At 45.5% G+C, this 18,064-nt stretch overlaps 1 protein-coding gene and 1 long non-coding RNA gene across 2 annotated transcripts; both read right to left on the bottom strand.

Moving 5' to 3' along the window:
* Nucleotides 1–8,994: 8,994 nt before the first annotated feature.
* On the bottom strand, nt 8,995–13,411 carry LOC125507625 (uncharacterized). The gene is made up of 3 exons (XM_048672153.2): nt 13,308–13,411; nt 12,107–12,272; nt 8,995–11,791 (listed from the first exon to the last, which is right to left on the bottom strand). Exons 1-3 carry the CDS (start codon nt 13,409–13,411, stop codon nt 11,231–11,233), a joined length of 831 nt encoding a protein of 276 aa, XP_048528110.2. The 3' UTR covers nt 8,995–11,230.
* Nucleotides 13,412–15,743: 2,332 nt separating this feature from the next.
* Nucleotides 15,744–17,674, bottom strand: LOC147974001 (uncharacterized). The gene is made up of 2 exons (XR_015603080.1): nt 17,124–17,674; nt 15,744–16,168 (listed from the first exon to the last, which is right to left on the bottom strand). It is a non-coding gene; the product is annotated as an uncharacterized LOC147974001 (long non-coding RNA).
* Nucleotides 17,675–18,064: the final 390 nt, after the last annotated feature.

The raw sequence follows: 18,064 nt of genomic DNA, 5'->3' as shown, positions 1-18,064 counted from the left end.
TGGGTCTTAGATGACATCAACTATTATTCGTTTGGTTCTCAGCCTCCAGAAGACAACAAGAAAGCAAGAGTTGAGGAGTTTGAGTGGAGCTCAGAGAATGATGATGATGATGATGATGCTGATGACAAGAGTGAGATTGTCGGAGAAAACAACTATGAAACATTTCGTTCACAACTTCCGGAAGTCAACGAGAAAGCAATGGTTCAAGGGAGACTTGAGCGGATGCACAATACCGAGGCGGTTGATGACAACGAAGACATGGTTGGTGAGCGTCACCATGCATGTGACGTGCTCGGATTTCATCCCTACAAAGAGATTCTCTTCTTGAGCAGCTTCAAGGAAAGGGAATGGAAGGCTACGGTGCATGCATATCATTTGAATAGCTCAAGGGTCGAATGCTTAGGAAACATGTGCCCAACGCAATACCAGCAAATCGAAGACTAAGAAGAGCAGGAGCTGGGAGTACGTGAATATTTTCCATACACGCCATGCTGGACCGGTGACTATCCTAGAAACAAATAATTTATAATTTCACCTGGAGCTTTAGTATGTTGCTTTGGTTTTGTTTATTTCCTAGAAAGAATTTGATCGTTATTGTTTTGTTATAAGCTAGCAGTACGTAACTCTTCTTACAATATAGCTAGATTTTCGTGTGAATCATGCATGCGAGTTTGTCATTGTTTTCTACTGGTCTTTCAATGGGAAATAATCTATAACTCCATCTGGACATTTAGTAGGTTGCTTCAGTTTTGTTTATTTCGTGGAAACAAATGGATAGATTCTCCTGTGCATCATGCATGTGAGTTTGAATCAACTATAAGCATCTAGCTAGCATAAACAAGTAGATCAGTATGCGACAGGTTTGCATGACAAGGCCAGAGACGAACATACTGAGCAGTGTTTTGTGCACTCGTGCCGTACCAAAGGAGTTCAAACTCTTAACTGAAACGCACTCTTAATTAATGGATAAATATCTGGATAGACTACCGCAAGACTCAAGAAACACCACATCGTCCAATTTATTACCAGAGCTAGGTTTGTGTGTTTTTCCCCGGAGTTTTTTTTTTTCGTGGGAGATTGGCCCTTGCGTGGACCGGTTGGTGGTATGGAGTTAGCAGAGATGACATTATTCTCTCTCCCTGTCTTGTGCATCTCTGTTGGTTCCTTCTTGTTCCAATCCTTCGGTTTGGTGCTTGCTATTTGTAGCATAACAGCTCCCCCCCTCCCCCCGTCCTTTCTTTTTAAGAAACATGATATCGAGTTGGGTCGATGCATCCTTTGATCCTCCTCCAGGTGAATTAGGTGCCACAGAATGACATTTTGTCAATCCTGCGCGTGCTGGGATGCATTGTTTCTTTGTCAAAGGCTTAATCTTGGTTGGTGTCTCACTTGGCGCTCCTAGAGTGTCCCTAGTGGCGCTTTGCATCCTGCCCTTGCCCGTGGCCATGAGCGGCGTGTACAAATGCAGGACAACAATGGTGTCATTGTCCCATTTTATAGATAAAACAGACTACTATCAAATACTAACAACAACGTACAAAAGTAGCAAGAAAGAAACGAAAGAGCCTGCTGTCCTGCTGAGGCCACAACACAAGTAAGAGCGTAATAAGACCCAATTAAAAAGAAAAGATACACGAAGGACAACAAAGGCCCCACCTTCAAGTGCCATAGATATCCCAAAGTGAAAAGAGAAAAGTATATTTTGGGTACCTCAGGTTTACCGAAAGTCAATATCCGGTCCCTCAACATTTTTTGGGGGACATTTTGTGCCTCATGTCTCAAAACCATATTAGAGGGAAATACCGCTCATGTGTCATTGGTTTTCTCTCTTCTTACTTGCAACGTCGAAAGGTCCTATTTTTCGCCGTTATCTCTCTTCTCCTCCTCACCCCATCCCGATGTACCACCACCATGTGACGACCCTCCTACCTTGACCGCGTTGCCGCATGTCTCCCCTCCTTCCCCAGCCAGCCACTTCGCCACACATCCCCCCCCCCCCCCACACACACACACCACTACCAAGCAGGCCGCCCCAGGCTGCTTTCGTATGCTGTAGCAATTGCTACAGTATACAAAGGATTTGGGCACCATGCCCCGGGCCTGGGCCCTAGATCCAACACTGCCACCACCTACCACCTACCCTACCTCACCCAACCCCCGGCGCCTCCACCTCCTTCACCAGCCATGGGGGCCTCAGGGGCACCAGATCTGGCGAGATCCGCAACGACGCGCGAGTGAGCTCCTCCGCGCCATGCCTTGTCCTACACCATAGTCAAAGAAGCAACGACACTCTCAGGCTTGAGCATGTGGCGGGCCTCATCGGTCGGGAGCTTCCCTGTGGACTGCTCGAGGTCATTGAGCGTGTCGAGCTGGCAGGTGAGCGATGCATCCGAGGAGTCAGAGGCAAAGGTGTGGTCAGTGAGGAGGTCGCCATAGAAATGGTCGAAGCCGAGGAGTACTAGGGCCATGCAGCGCCAGCTGAGGCGTGCCACAACGGTACCGATATGGTTGAGCGTGTCGAGCTTCTTGGCAAGTGTGAGGGCCAGGAGCCTTGCGTCGTCGCTTGGGATGAGGGCCTTGGAGCCGAGGCTGAGAGGGTTCAACAGGTTTCAGTCACTTGGGATGGTCAACTCAAAATAAGGGACACGTCAGCCGAATACCGCTTTGTTTCTGGTTTTGGATGAATTGTGTCCGGTTTTGAGACATGGGGGACTAAATGTCGCCCAAAAATGATGAGGGGCTGCATGTCAACTCTTGGTAAAAAAATGCGAGGGACTCTTGCTAAATTTGAGGTAACCAAATATATACTTTTCTTTTTTAACCTAATATACCTTTTCTTTTGATAAAAAAGCCTTTAAGAGAAAGATGAGAAAAACAAGTTCCGGATGCGACTGAACAAAATAATTTCAGATGCAAATTAACTAGTTACATGAATAGCAAAACTGATCAACAAAACAATGGGAGGGCAATTCTGAAACATTTAAGAAACTGGACTCTAGGTTCTTTACTTCTCTTTGTTGTGTTTACGCACGGTACAGGGTTTCCTGCGTATATACGATGCATTGTTCTTCCGTCTATGCATCCAGCTGTTCCGCCTTCCGCATACGTACGTACTACCGGCCGGCACATCCAAACTCGGTCGATGGAACGCCAGCGGCTGAAAGCTCGCGAAGACCACGACCTACCCGACGACGTGCTGGCCGACGTCCTCCGAGTCTCCCGCCTCGCTGGCTCGCCGCGTCACGGTGCGTCTGCAAGGCCTGGCGCCGCGTCATGGAGGACCGCCACCTCCTCCACGCCGGCCTGCTCCCGCTCTCGCTCGCCGGTATCTTTATCCAGTTTGAGGAGCACGCGTTCCCGGAGTTCTTCGCCCGCCCCTCCTCTTCCCCGGTTAACACCAAGCTCGACTTCATGTCTCCGGTCGTCTCCCCCTCCACTGAGATAGGTGATGGTTTCGATGAAGACTACTTCGTGCGAGACCACTGTAATGGCCTCCTCTTGCTCAGCAACTACGTGGTTAACCCTGCCACGCAGCGCTGGGATCCTCTGCCTCCTAGTCCAGACCTTGACCCCATGGGGATCGCCCATGGTTTCGATAGGTATCTAGCCTTTGATCCTACCATATCGCCTCACTACCAGGTGTTCAGCATCCCTTATTTGCATGAGACGAGTGTCTACAACGGTATGGCCAACCGCGGTACTGCCCAAGTAGACCCCTTTGTGGAGAAATCCGAATGGCCGCCATCCACATGCATCATGAATGTCTTCTCGTCAAGGTCGGGTCATTGGGAACGGATGTCTTTCGCTAGAGAAGGTGCTGTGGTGGGGTCTATTGCTGAGATGCGTCACGGCTGGCCCAATTGTGGTGGCGTCTATGGTCGACCAGCACTTTATGTGTACTGCCAAACTATCTTTGTCATGAGGTATCTACTCGGTCTACAGGATCAGTTACTAGTTTTATATGCCAAAAACTTAATTATTTGTGCCATAATTAAAGGATTGCTGCATTAATTATATGGATATGTTTTCAATGTATTTGCCAATGATCGATTTTTGCAGGATATCTCTAACCGATGATACAAACCGTGTGATTAAAGTGCCGTTGGACGCACTCGGTTATCTGGGAAGATCAAAAATGGGTGTGTACTTTGCATCAACTCGCAGTGATGGCCTTAAGGTTTGGATCCTCGATGAATCATGTGATGAAATGAAGTGGGTGTTAAAGGGACAGTGCGACCTTAAGCCTGTGCAAGCGTTCAATCGGCGAGTTCATGGTCCCTGGGTCTTGCAAGACATTAACTATGAGTTCTTTCATTGTCAACTTCCGAAAGTCAACAAGAAAGCACTAGGTGAAGAGGAATTCGAATGGGACTCCGACAATGATGACGTTGTTGACAATATAGACGTGGTTCAAGACGGTCGCAATTTATGCAACATACTTGGATTTCACCCATTCAAGGAGATTCTCTTCTTGAGCAGCTTTCGAGGAAAAGAATGCAGGGCTACAGTACACGCTTATCACTTGAATAGCTCGAGAGTTGAATGCTTAGGAAACATGAGCCCAACCCATTATGATAGTTTTGAGCCATTGCACACACCCCTGCGAGAATACCAATATTTTCCGTACACACCATGCTGGATGGGTGAACTCCCTAGCAACATATAATATAGAAGAATATCGTCCGCAGAAGGCTAGAAGCATTCGTGTATCATTTTAGTTATGTTTATTTTATATTGCTATTGCAAGTGCTATTGATAATCGTTATGTTGTCACTGCAATATATCGTACCTTACAAGGTACATGACCCCACGTAAGTTCAGCCAAGTGACGGGGACAAATCTTTTAGCAACTTTGTCACAGTGGATGACAACTTCATCTCATAATCCTAGCCACTCCGATCAGATGAAGTTGTCTTCTGCTCCTTGTTGGGCTACCATGACATTAGCCATTCCAACAATGTGGCAATTCTTTGATCCACTTGTTTATTGTTTGTTTTGAGATAGCTAATCAGACTCGATCGTCCAATAATCACTGCTATCGCCTATCATGGCACTAGCCATTCTAACAAAGTGGCGATTACTTTGCCTATGAGCAACATCGTTGATGACTCCACCCAACTAAAACTTGCATCAAAGATCAGACGACATAAATCTCACCTATTAAAAACTATAAGTTTCAAAATCAACTGAATGAACGTAAAAATGAATCAAACTTGAAAAAGAATAAAGAAAATAATTAAATTTGGTGTATTAGTAGCATGAACCATTTGTATTTTCACCTCAAGAATATGTTTTTTTTCACCATCCGAATAGAACCATATATAGCATATCTAGACATTTCACCTAAAGTCAAGGTCTTGAGATCTCTTGAGCTAAAATATACTTGAAAAAAAAAATGAGAAAACAAATCTCGGGTGCGACTAAGCAAATTAGTGGACTGAATAATCTCGGAAGCAAATAAAGAACAGAAGTCAACAAAACAATGGGAATCTAAAAACAATGGGAATCTAAATCTTTTTGCCTCTATAAGTAGTGTCAAATATTATGGTTTGTACCTAAAAAAATTATGTTTTCTTTTTCATCATTTTTTATTGCCAGAAAGTAAATGAAAGCTACACACGCACAAATCTTGAACATTTAATAGGCCGTGGGGAAACTGGACTCTAGAGGCCCGTACTTTCATTTGTGTGCGACACCAGGCTTCGCTTATAAAAGCATCTACGGGCATCCCAAATCTCAAATACTCGGGCGGACTGCCCGGTCAGTGATTGGTCACGTTGTTTCGATTTAGACGGACGCCTCAAAGAGACTTCAAACGTTCGGGCTGATCAACATCCTCATATCCAGCCCAAATACGGGGCGGATATGGGCGTTCGGGCACGCCCGTCACGTCAGACCCGGCACATGTTGGCCCACCCGACCCCACATATATTCGTCCTCATCCGCTTGCCGGAGCAAACCCTAGCCACTTCATCTCAGTCCCCTTCATCACCCGAGCTCACCTTCAGCGGTTTCTGGCCTTCTCCGGCGTGTCATGCAGCGGATCGAACTCCGACCAGTCCGGATCCGTCGACTGGGGTGTCATCCCGTGTGGGTTGGAGGAGGCAATGGCAGTCTGCATTGCACTCCGCCGCTCCCGCGAGAACAACGCCCGGCCGACGGACGGATCCGTTCGCCGCGACGCCATAGCGTCGGCACACTGGGCGCTCGGGTCCTCTAGTGTTGGATCCTCGTGGTCCTGGCAGCCAGAACACCTATCCTTCCCCATCACCGGTCGGGCAGACTATGAGTCCCATCGGGAACGGGCGGTTCGCCGTGGGAAGGAGAGGATAAGGGTCGCCGAGGCCCGTATCACGGCGGAAATGGAGGCGGCTGATGCGGCGGCGCCGGAGGCCGGTGAGGAGGAAGCCATCCACGCCCGCATTATAAAGAAACGGCAACAGAAGAACAAGCGCACCCTCACTCGAGAGCAGAATCGGGCGGTCCGTGCCATGACCGGATTGCCACCGAAGGAGGAGGAGAACAGCTCCGACGACAAGCAAATCCGGCTTGATCCTACCGCATCTTTGGCCTGTACTTCTGCAAGAAGGACGGCAAGGACGCCGGGAAGGGCAAAGGCAGCCCTGGATGAACAAGCGCTGGGAAGGAGCGTCCGACTGGACCGGCCAATGGCAGAAAAATAGCAAAAAAGCCGCCAACCTGGGCGGAATTGAACTCGCAGTGTGACAATCACCACCGCATGCTGCTAGACACTACGCATTATGGCTGCCTGTGAATTATTTTTAAAAACTCACTAGAGCGGGATATTTACTGTAGCATGCAGATTATTCAATTGTTTGAACATTTTAGAAAACATGAACAATTTTTGGAAAATGCAAAGGAAATTCTGAAATTTTAAAATAGTTTTCTAGTTGCACGAACATATTTTGAAAAACAAAAACATTTGCAAACATTTTATAAAAAAAAGAAAAAAATTCTAATAATGATTTTTACTCCCTCTGTACCGAAATAGTTGTCGCTACTCCAGTGACAACTATTTCGGTACAGAGGGAGTATGTTCGAACAATTTTTGAGATTTTTCAAACAAATTTAGAAAATCCGAACATTTTTTGAAACACATAGAAAAAACTATAAAATTCTTGACCAGTTTAAAAAGCATGAACAAAAATTATTGAAATTCCGAAAATTTTCTTTCGAATTTTTAAAAAAATTCTGAAAATATGAACATTTCTTGAAAATATTAAATAAACTTTAAAATCCTGAAGTAGCATGAACAAATATTTGGAATTCCAACCATTTCTTCCAACATTTCAAACAAAATTTTGAAAATGTTTTCTTGGAAACACTGAACAATATTCGAAATTCTGAACATTTTTTTAAACATGAAGAAAAACTCAATATTTGCAAACATTTTTTGAAAAAGAAGGGAATAAAATTTGAAAATCTGAACATTTTTGAAAAAATTGACTTTATAAAGAAAATAAAAATGAAATATACAAATAAAATGAAAAAAATAAAAGAAAAAAGAGAAGAAACCAAAAAAGTACCAACGAAAAACTAAAAAACCATATGTGAACCAGTAGGGAACTGGGACCTCCTATGCGCAGCATTCTGCGGCGAATATGGAGCGCGACAAATAGTTAACAGTAGTAAAAATCGAAATATTGTCTCAAAAAAAAGTAAAAATCGAAATATCATACCGACAAGGCAAATATAGGAGCCGTGTGGCTGGGCCCGCCCACTAAGACACACCGCCAGCAGCTAACAGTAGTAAAAATCGAAAAATCATACCAACACGGGGAATACAGGAGCCGTGTGACTGGGCCGGTCCACTAAGACACACGGCCAGTAGTAAAAATCGAAAAATCAAAAGAGATGCTAGTGTAAATGGACACATATGACGAAAAACGCATGGCAAATTTATTTACGTACTTACCGTTGCAGGATATTCCTAGTTAGCATATATATATTTTTGAAAATTTGAACACATTTCGAAAACACAGGAAAGAATTTTTAAAGAAATGTGAACAAAATGTGAAATTCTAAAATAGTCTTTGAAAAACAAGAGCAAAATTTGGAATTTCAAACCTATTTGACAAAATACGAAATAGTCTTAAAAAATAAGAAAAAAATTGTGAACGAGTTATATTTACTTTGGAACAAAATTTCAAAATATTAGAACACGTTTAAAAAATAAAGGAATTAATTTTGAAACCCCGAACATATTTCAAAAGAATTAACAAAAATTGACGTTCCAAACATTTTAATTCAAAAATAGAATGTTCTACAAAACACAAACTCTTTCCAAATTTCTGAATATTTTTTCTAAAAACTGTTTTTCAAAAAACAGGATTTTTTTGAAAATCATGAAGATTTCTTGGAATGGGAACATTTTTCCAAATTCCAAAACAAAATTTGGAGACGCGGACATGTTTTGAAATTCCTAAACATTGAAACCACAAACATTTTTTGAAACTTGCAAACAATTTATCAAACTGGCACATTTTTTGAAAATCCGGAAAAAATGAAAACGTGAACATTTTTTGCAGTTGGCGAACAATTATTGAAAATGGGAACAATTTTTTTAATGCCCAAACATTTTATGAATAGGTGTGAAAACAATGAACAAAAGCATTCGCAACACTTTTATAAAAAATCGAACATTTTTTGAAATTAGGAACACAAGAACAATTCATGAAATTGGCCTAACATTTTTGAATTTTGAATTGTTTTTGGAAAAATGAACATTTTTTTGTAAAAATGCGAATTTTGTTTCCTCTAAAAATGAACAATTTAATCAAAACAGGAACAATTGATGAAATTTCCCTAACATTATTGAATTTACAAACAATTTTTGGAAAACATGAACTTTTTTGAATTTGTAAACAATTTTTGAAAGCAGGAACATGTTCTGAAATCCGATATTTTTTCAATTTGTGAACAATATAGGAAAGATTTTGAGAAATTTTAAATTTTTTTGAATATATTGGCATATTTGGAAATGAAGTGAACACATTTTGAAATACTAAAACTTTTTTGAAATTTCTGAACAAAATTCGAAAATAGGTACAAAATCTGGAACATAAACAAGTTTTAAGAAATAGGACATTTGAAATTGCTGAAAATTTGTTGAAAAAAGAAATTAACTTGAAAAGGAAAAAAGAAAAGAAAAGAAAAAAGAAAAATAAAAAACAGGAGAGAAAAAAGAAATAAAAAACAGGTTCAGGAACCTTCCCGAAGATTCCCAAAACCGGTAAAAACGGCTGGGAATCCTCTAAGGTTCCTAAAACCGGAACCTGAAAACTGTAGGTATGTTACAGATGGGCCGGCCCAAATCGTTCGCTATGTCGCGACACCTATGCGATTCGCCGACAGTTTGACGCAGAGCGCGTTGAATAGGATTTTCCTTAGGAACCTTCTATAAGGTTCACAAAATTGGGATGAAACGGGCCGGCCCAGTTAATCGCTTGCCTGGTTTGGTCTATGCGTTTGCCCACGACTTGATGCAGTAAGCGTCATATAGGGTATTCCAATATACAGAGTGGTGCAATAAAACTAGGATGAAAACCATAATAAAAGAAGAAGAAAAAACCTGACTAGAAACCAAACAGACTAGCACCACCAAGCACGACCTCCATCAAGGGCGATTATGAGCGAGGTCTTCAGTAACACCTTCAAGAAGGTCACCGGCACCAACCCCAACCCCAACCCCAGTCAACCACAAAGCTTTCGCCCAAAACTACACAAGACAGCCCCGCCGAATCTTGGCAACAAACTACCACCGCTCGAACATGTCCCGGTGATAAGGGAAGTGCTCCTCGACAATGCCTCCAAGGAGTGAAAGGACACCCACGCCCTTATTGCCGGCAATGACCCCTTGTCAAATCCAAAGCTTCCGCCCAGAGTCTAATGCCTCACCACGTTAATAGACCCCTTGGAAGGAGCCTAACCGCTACGAACATGCGAGACAGAGCCGAGACTTTGCTGGCATTCATCAGCAACGAACCAAGCCAAACGGAGTAGACGACCATGGAGGAAAGTTTGGAACCATGCCGACACCTCCTCTGCAAGGCCAACAAATCCACCACCACAAGCTCCGTACGCAGTCAATGCAAGCCAGGAGACCACGCAACATGGCATGCCCAAGCCATGACGACGGCGCCCGCATGCCGCTGCTCCACCTCAACTGCTGCAAAGATGCAGCTCACTTGACCCAGATCGGCCACACCACCGCGACGTCCAACCATGGCAACGCCATTGTGGTTGTCCTTTCGTATTGACTGCGAACTGCGACCACCGCCATGGCATCACCGCTTGGTGGGCTGCGAACTGCGACCACCGCAGACGAAGGGCGCTGCAGCCAGCCGCCAGAAGTGTCGGAGCGACAGAGGTTCGATCTTGTCCCCCATCTCCCTCACCGCCCGACCCGCCAAAGACCATGCAGCTCGCCGGATCAGCCGCACTGCCGGCCACCTTCCGCACCCCACGCGCCACCGGAGAAGCGCTGCGCGGCTGCCCAACCACCGCCGCGGGCTCCCCACATCGCTAGCGGAAGAGAGATGAGTCCCACCACCGTCGGCTCCATAGAAGTCGTCTGTTCCAAGTGATGTTCCCATGTTTTTCATTGACTGACTAATGTTATTCTGATTTCACGATGTACTTGCTGAGTATTTCTGCATTCGCTCGTGCGTTCGTAAAGGTGAGTGCATGTGTGTATATGTATGCATCTGCGTTGTACAACGTGTTCGAAAACTTGTTACAATCACGGCCTCAGCCGAGCCGATCAAACACCATGAAGCGAACATTTGTCCCATATATATATATTTTTCGTACATCTCTTCTCCCTAATAATAAAGCGCCTGCTACAAATCAGGCGGATGATTTCCTAGAGAAATCATCCGCCCAGCCAGCCGTTCGATCCTGCACCGATGGCCGTTTGATTGAGTCACCACAGGCTTGGCCTTCCTTCTCTAATCCCCATCCATCTGATTCTGATACAGAGCAACGCCGCCTGATGCAAAGCAGGAGAGCACCCCCCTGGCACCTTGCATCGGCGATCTTGCGTCGGTGACCTCGCGTCACTGGAGCCGCCGGCAACTGCTGCATCGCAGCTCCAAGAGTCGTCGGCAACCGCTGCATCACACCATCGAAGCCACCGGGTGCTTCTCCATAGCAACACCGAGCGTGGCGAAGAAACTTGGATGCATCGCCGATGAGCTCTGGCGAAGCTTCATTGACGCACCCGCGAAGCTTCATTGGAGCTCTGGCGAAGCTTCATTGCAGCATCGCTTGCTGTCGTCGCAGCACTGGCGAAGCTCCATCGTAGCGCCGGTGCGGCAAAATCTACAGGGTGAGGGCAGCAGCTCGGCGAAGCTCCATTGCAGCGTCGTAGTTGCAACGCCATGGCCGGCCCGTCGCGGTCGTCGTCTCGGCACCGGCAAAGCTCCAGTGCAGCGCTGGAGTTGCAACCGCCATGGCCGTCGCAGTCATCATCACAGTGCCGACGATGCTCCAATGCAGCAGCGACGGGCGCGCGCGATGCTCCGTCGTAGCGTCGGCAGCCACGGTCGGAGGCGCTGATCAATTGCAGCACACCGTGCTCGCCTAGCTGATCTCCATGGATGTTGCTTTTTTGGAGAGGTAGCAGGGCAGTAGCAGTGTTGGGGCGGGCTATACGGCAACGGGTGACGGTGGTCAGCGACGAGGAGTTTGCAGCGTGTCTTTTGGGAGAGGTAGCAGGGTAATAGGAGTCGTGTGTAACGGCGGCGGTGGTCGGGAGAGGTAGCACCACCTGAGGAAGAAGAAGGCCTGTGAGAAGAAAAACTTGTGGACGGGAGCTTTCCCGTGAAGATAACGCTACGAGGAGAAAGCGATGGGTGGGCCAGTAGGGGACGCGTGTCGTTCGCTCGAGGGGGCTTACAATCCAGTGGGATCATTCGGTTGTTTTTAAACATTTTCCTAATAATAATAAACCACGCAATGATTCGTGGTACGTCGTCGGCGCTTTTGCATAAAAGTCCCTTCGTTTTCTAGAAATTAACCCGCAGTCCTCCTAACATGTCAAACCGAACCAGTACGGGCGATGGAAAAGAAAAAAAAAGCTTACCTCCCCCGTCTCCACCTCCAGCGCGCCGCCGCAGTCGGCCCTCGCCCCTCCGCCGCACGCCGCACGTCGCCACCGCCCCAGCGGCTTTCCACCACCGGCGACACTCGACGCCGGCGCCGCACCTTCCCCCAACTCCTCTCTCTCCTCCTCCTTCGCCGTCACCGCTCTTCATCATCCGGCAGACTCCGTCGAAATGGGCAGGCGGCGCTGGAGTTCACCGGAACGGGTAGGCGGGCGGCGGGCGGCGCGAGGAAGATGGCGGATCCGGGCGCGGCGTCGAGGGTTCAGGCGGCTGGTGCGGCAGCTTGCTCCGATGGCGGCGGTGTCCTGCTCATCCAGAGAAAGAGAGAGACATGGCGTGAGGGGGAGAGGAAAGAGAGGAAGAAATGAGAAGGAGAAGGAGCGCAGGGTGAGGGAGGCAGTCGCCGGCGGTGGTGCCGCTCTGCCGCTGCATCTTTCTTCCCCCACGTCCCTACTGCTGCTCCTCTAACTCCATCTCTCTGCTGTCGATTCTCTGTCCGCTGCTACCTCTCCTCTCTGCTCCTTGCTGCCTGTGGCTGTCCCGTCTCTCCTAGCGCTGCTGCTGCTGCACTTCTTCTGAAGCTATTCTCAAATCCGTTGATGCAGTTCTTCTCTGAACTCCAACCTGCTGCTGCTTCTCTCTCTCTCTCTCTCAATTTTTCTGTAATTCTGTGAACCATTGTTGTGCAATTATATGATTTGTGGTATTTGCTTGAGTGAACCCGTAAGGTTTGTACCTTCTGGAAGGTTTGTACCTTCTGGAAAGTGCTAGCACCTACATATTATCCAATTTTTTATAAATGTCATGAGGCATGAGCCACAATTTTTCTCAACAACGACCCTTGGTATATATAAGGCATGCATACAATTTTAATAACACTCGTTTTGCTCTCATTTATCTGTTGGCATAGAGCATCGTATAATATAGAAGATTCATTCAAACACAGCTCTTTGAATATCGGAAAAAATATTGGTTGCCTGATTTATTTATAAGAAGATTCTTCTATGTATTTAGTTACATGATTTTAATTTGATCGTCTTCTTTCAACTTTTTTTTGCTGAGTATGATATTTCCTTAGGTTCACCTTGACCTTCACTGCTCTTGTGTAAGAGCTTAAGTAAATTGATGTTGTATCATCAGAATCTGTAGCCTTGCACAGTTTTTTTTGTCTGTACATACACTTCAATTTCTTTCTCGCACTGAAATCCCTCTTTGTCACAGGATGAATCAGAAACTGAAGATGATGATCCCATGGACACAGAAGAAGCTTCCTCTATCCTCATCGCTGCACTGCAGTCTTTCAGTAAAGCTCTGGTGAACTTTGAAATCCAGTTTAGAGAATTGTTCATGACTTGACAGAAATCATTCTTATGAGCACATCGTTTGATTCTATTACTAGGTCAATCAACTTCAACTACCATGTGGAAGTGGAACTATTGTTGTCTGTCAGTTAAGACAGTCGGGAACTTGGTGTTGTCATTCCTGGCTATTGTATTAGGATACTAGCAGCACTTACATGCAGATATGCTTGTGATTCTAAAGATAGTACACTAGGTGATTGATGTGTGGGTCGCTCAAGTCCTGTGGGGTGCTGGGCTAAAGGTGTTCCATATACATGAACCATAAACTGGAATTGAAATTATTCTCCGCACGCACAAGTAAAACCTATGCAAAGTGAACAATCTCACAGTTGCAGCTTATATTCAGTACTTCTTCATTACAACTGTCGGTTTCAAAGCATTTTCTTTCTCTAATTCTGCAACTTTATAAACTGCAACTCAGTTTTGCTCACAAATGTTTTGCTCCTCATAAAACTAATTTTCTACTAACTGATTTTCGTATTTCCATTATAGTTTATTCATTACCATGGTCAAGGAATTATCAGCGTTTTTTCTGACTTGGTCAACTTACCCTTGCAGTAATCTGCCATAAAAGACAGAATGTAAGAAAGGGTCTACTTTAGCAGTTGAGATCAAGATGCTACTCCAATCTATATATGAAACCAAATCAGGTGGGCTCGATGACAAAGAGGTAATAAGAGATGGACTCTTCCAGTATAAAAAGTTGATGGTCCTAATTAGTTTATAGCTTATTTCTTGATCACTTTAATTTGGTAATATATTTGATTATAGTCACAGCTTACGCAAGATGATTATTTACGTTCTTAATTTATCTTCCTCTATCATGGTGGTAGGGAAACATCGCCGTTAGTTTGCCTGAGATAGAAGGGCTTCACATAATTTTGTCAATAGCATTGATCAGGATATCTTTTTTCTCATTCCTTTCTATTTGTAGACAAGGAAGAATCATAGAGAATCTCGATCCTTACACTGTAGCAGTACCTGAAGCAGAGCAAACCGCTGTCTCAAATTTAATAGTAGATGGAAAGGAATGGTTGTTTTTGTTGCAGGTTACTCCAAGAACAAGTGCATTGTCAAGCTAGATGTTTTATATTATCCGTCCATAATCTGGATGCTTGTGTATCCTGCGACTTGGTTCATCCTGGAGATATTTGTGTTCAAACACAAGTGTGGGCTGCTTGCAGGCTAGAGCATAATTGGATTTTAAAGCCATTTATAATGTCCCGCAAAACTATAAGTTTGAACAAAGGTACATTAAGTTGTGTCACTCACATGGACAGTGTTGCCATCTATAATGCCTTACAAGTCTGAGCTCCATCACGATAATCTGATTAGTGTGTCGCAAGTCTGCTATTTCTAACTGTACAAATTCTGCACTTATTTAGCATTTTACATGATGCGTAGATTTTTCAGAATAGAAATAAGTGAATCCTTTTAACCTGATTTTGCTATATTATTTAGTTCGAAGTTACTTTGTAAATCCCAGTTTCTCCAGTATTGTAACTCTGTGTCAAATCAAACTGATATTTCTCTTGTGGACAACTTCAATTTGTAATATCATGATTTTCTTTTTCAGAAACCACTTCAACTAGCCTAGGGCTATGTCTATTAGTCCTCCAGTATTTCTTGGAATGAGATAACACATGTTTCTTCAAGTGTCTACACACTACATGAAGTAATTAAGTTTCTTATAGAAGTAGTCAAACCTGGATACCAATTTATTGGAACATTATATTTCTTATAGAAGTAGTCAAACAAGGATATCAATTTATTGGAACCATCAAGGAAGAGACACTCCTGGAGGGTCAGAAGTAATGCAATATATTCTCCCTCTTATGCCTATTTGAAATACAGTTGTAGGGTTGTACTTTGCCACTCATATTGCAGTACTCAACTGTAGCATGGATGGAGCAGGAAAGTGTGCTAAACCTTCTAACATGGACACTGCACTTGTACGAGCTACGGGCCACTATTGTTTGTCATATGGATTGTAGATGTAGTGGTAATGTACCACATTTTTCTTTTAGTAAGGATGATATTTGTACGGAGTATAACAATCTGGTTGCTGTGATCTTCCTATTGTCCTTAGAGCCAGAAGAAAAATAGAATAAAAAATTTCATTAGACAAATAATAGAATTGGTGATTGAATATCACATGGCTGTAATTTTATATCTATGTGGGAGCTTGACGTAAGAATACACGTAGAGTATACAAGTGAAAAACATTATTTATTTACAGGCGTTATTACCAGAGTTTTTTTAACAGGGAGGGATCCCGAAGCTTTATTATCATCGTAATAACATGATACAACACATATGACATCCAGGCCCTAAAGAAATAAGAAAAATACATAACAAGTCAATGGACTTTTACAAAAAGGACCTCAAACTGAGAGACAAAAACATGATCAGGTCCTTGCGTCAGTGTAGGTTGCATCTCGCCGCCGTCGGGGATGAGCCACTTGGGGCAACGAGGTTGCTATGGCAGTATGGCTCGAGGCCATACATAGCCCCCACATAGAAGAAACAATGCCTCCTTGTTGGCATAGCCCTAGAAGGAAGAAAGAGGCGTGCAGACAGACCCATCGCCTTAAAAGGTTGCACTTCAGCTTGAAGATTCATCAGAGCGACGAAGACCGTCCATCGATTGCGAAAGACCAACTTCAGCGAGCAGCGTAGCTTCATAACAATTGCCGGTGAAAATAAGCTCATATCGGATCATATATTATATTTTTGGATGAAGTTAACACCAAAGCTTCTACTGGTAAAAATTAGGGCCAGTTCGGAAGTGAAAATCCTAATGAAGTCTTGTTAACCTCAAATATTGGCTTTACAAGAAAAGACTCTTTTTTTCGCAATAATGGATGAGCAAGAATTTTAGAAACCAATGTTTCATTGTTGTTTCCCGTGGCAACGCACGGGCATTATTTTACCAGTAATCGTCCTTCATGGCAGTTTTGCAAAAATGTCCCCGCATTTCGGAGAAATTAACCCTCAATCCTACTTAAAGTGTGGTACTGGTTGATAACGTTTCGTTTTTTTGCAAAAAAAAACCCTCCCACCTCCACCACTTATCCATTGCTTGCCTGTACCGTCGAGCACGCCCCGCCTCTTGCCGCCGGCGTCTACGCCGCAGAAGCCAAGGAAGGGGAATGGGGCAAGGCGTCGCGGCGGGTGTTGTAGAGCGTGGTGGACTGAGGCGTCGCGGCGGAGGACGATAAGGAGGCCGGCGTGCTCTCTTGGGGCGAGGCGTCGCGGCGCCCCGGCGGCAAGCGAGGGCTGTGTTGGATACTGTGGAGCGCGCTGTGGCGGGGCGGCGTCAGGCCGTAGTGGCTGAACTGGAGTGCGTGCGCTACCGCAACGACGAACTAGAGAGAGGCTCCGGCAGAGGACACGGCTATGGCAGAGCAGACTGGGGCGAGGCGACTGCTGGGCCGTGCCTGGACGAGGCACTGGCTTCCTCGCGGTCAACGCGAGCCGCGAGCAGAGGAAGCAACGAGGATGAAGCAGTGGGCCAAATCGGACGACAACAGAGGACGAGCTCGAAGATGAAGCGGGTCAGGTGATGGATTGGAGGCTTCTGGGCGGTCTGAATCGGGGTTATCGAATAGAGGGAGGCGGTCGAGGCCAGTACCGGAGATCCTCCTGCTGACGCGGGCATGCTGGGTCGCAACGGCGGGTGTCGGTGTGCAGATTCGGGCGACTTGACGCGAGTGTGACGGCGGAGTTATGGGCTCCATGGTGGCGGCGCCATTGTTGTTGTTTGAGTTCTTCTGTTCAAAAGAGAAGAGAGAGGGCGAGGAGAGAGATGAGATTGATGGTAGAATTGGATGGGAGAAGTGCGGGAAAGAGCTCACCGGCGGGGTCCTGCTACTGTTGTTGCAGATCGCCGGCGAGGATGACTGGCTCGAGCTACTCGGGTTCGAGCTGTGGGAGAGGGGCGCCTCGGAGGCTGCCTGCTTCCTCGACAAGGGCGCGAGGAGGCTGGATCTGGGGGAGAAGAGGACTGTGCTATGTTGTTGTTTTTTGGGGGGAGAAGGCGACAGTGTTGTGCCGCTGTTTGCACGTATTTGGATGGACGATGGAGAATTGATCTAATCCAGCACATCGTAAATGCCTAGCCGCCTTGTGTGAGATACACACGCGTCCACTAGGAGGTCCCACGCACCGCCACATCATCTCTCCTGGTCCAGTTGTTTATTTCCACTTATCCCCATCCACATGCGACCTCTCTCCTCCATAAGCCTATACCCACACCAAGTGACACGCAAGGTTTTGCTCTCAAAAAAGTGACACACAGGTTTTTTTTAACAGGTGGTTGGATCCGAAGGACCCAGAAGCTGCAGTAGATAAAAGAACTACTCCCACCCGGACCCCTATTTCATCTCTAAACGCCTAAAACGCCTGCCTGATCCGGTTAGTGTTCTGTCAAAAAAGTGACTCAGCCAAACCCCTTATTTTCTTCTTAATCATCCGGACTGACTAGCGTGTCTCAAACTGGGACCAAATTTGCGGGCAATATAAAAGTGGCCAGAATCGCAAGGGCACCTTGCTCCACGTCATAGCCATTATAGA

Source organism: Triticum urartu, chromosome 5A, assembly GCF_056163025.1.
Source record: "Triticum urartu cultivar PI428250 chromosome 5A, HENAU_Tu73, whole genome shotgun sequence".
Taxonomy (NCBI): domain Eukaryota; kingdom Viridiplantae; phylum Streptophyta; class Magnoliopsida; order Poales; family Poaceae; genus Triticum; species Triticum urartu.
The sequence above is the reverse complement of the archived record's forward strand: the minus strand, read 5'-3'. Positions and strand labels throughout refer to the sequence as shown.

What these genes read in the sequence shown, in the direction of transcription:
- LOC125507625 (XM_048672153.2), bottom strand. Translation starts at nt 13,411, where the DNA reads ATGAGGATAGAGGAAGCTTCTTCTGTGTCCATGGGATCATCATCTTCA. An exon ending in TGCGAGAAAGAAATTGAAGT is followed by an intron (nt 12,273 to 13,307) that starts GTATGTACAGAC and finishes CGGATGATGAAG; the next exon opens with AGCGGTGACGGCGAAGGAGG. An exon ending in TGGAGGTGGAGACGGGGGAG is followed by an intron (nt 11,792 to 12,106) that starts GTAAGCTTTTTT and finishes CTTCTTCCTCAG; the next exon opens with GTGGTGCTACCTCTCCCGAC.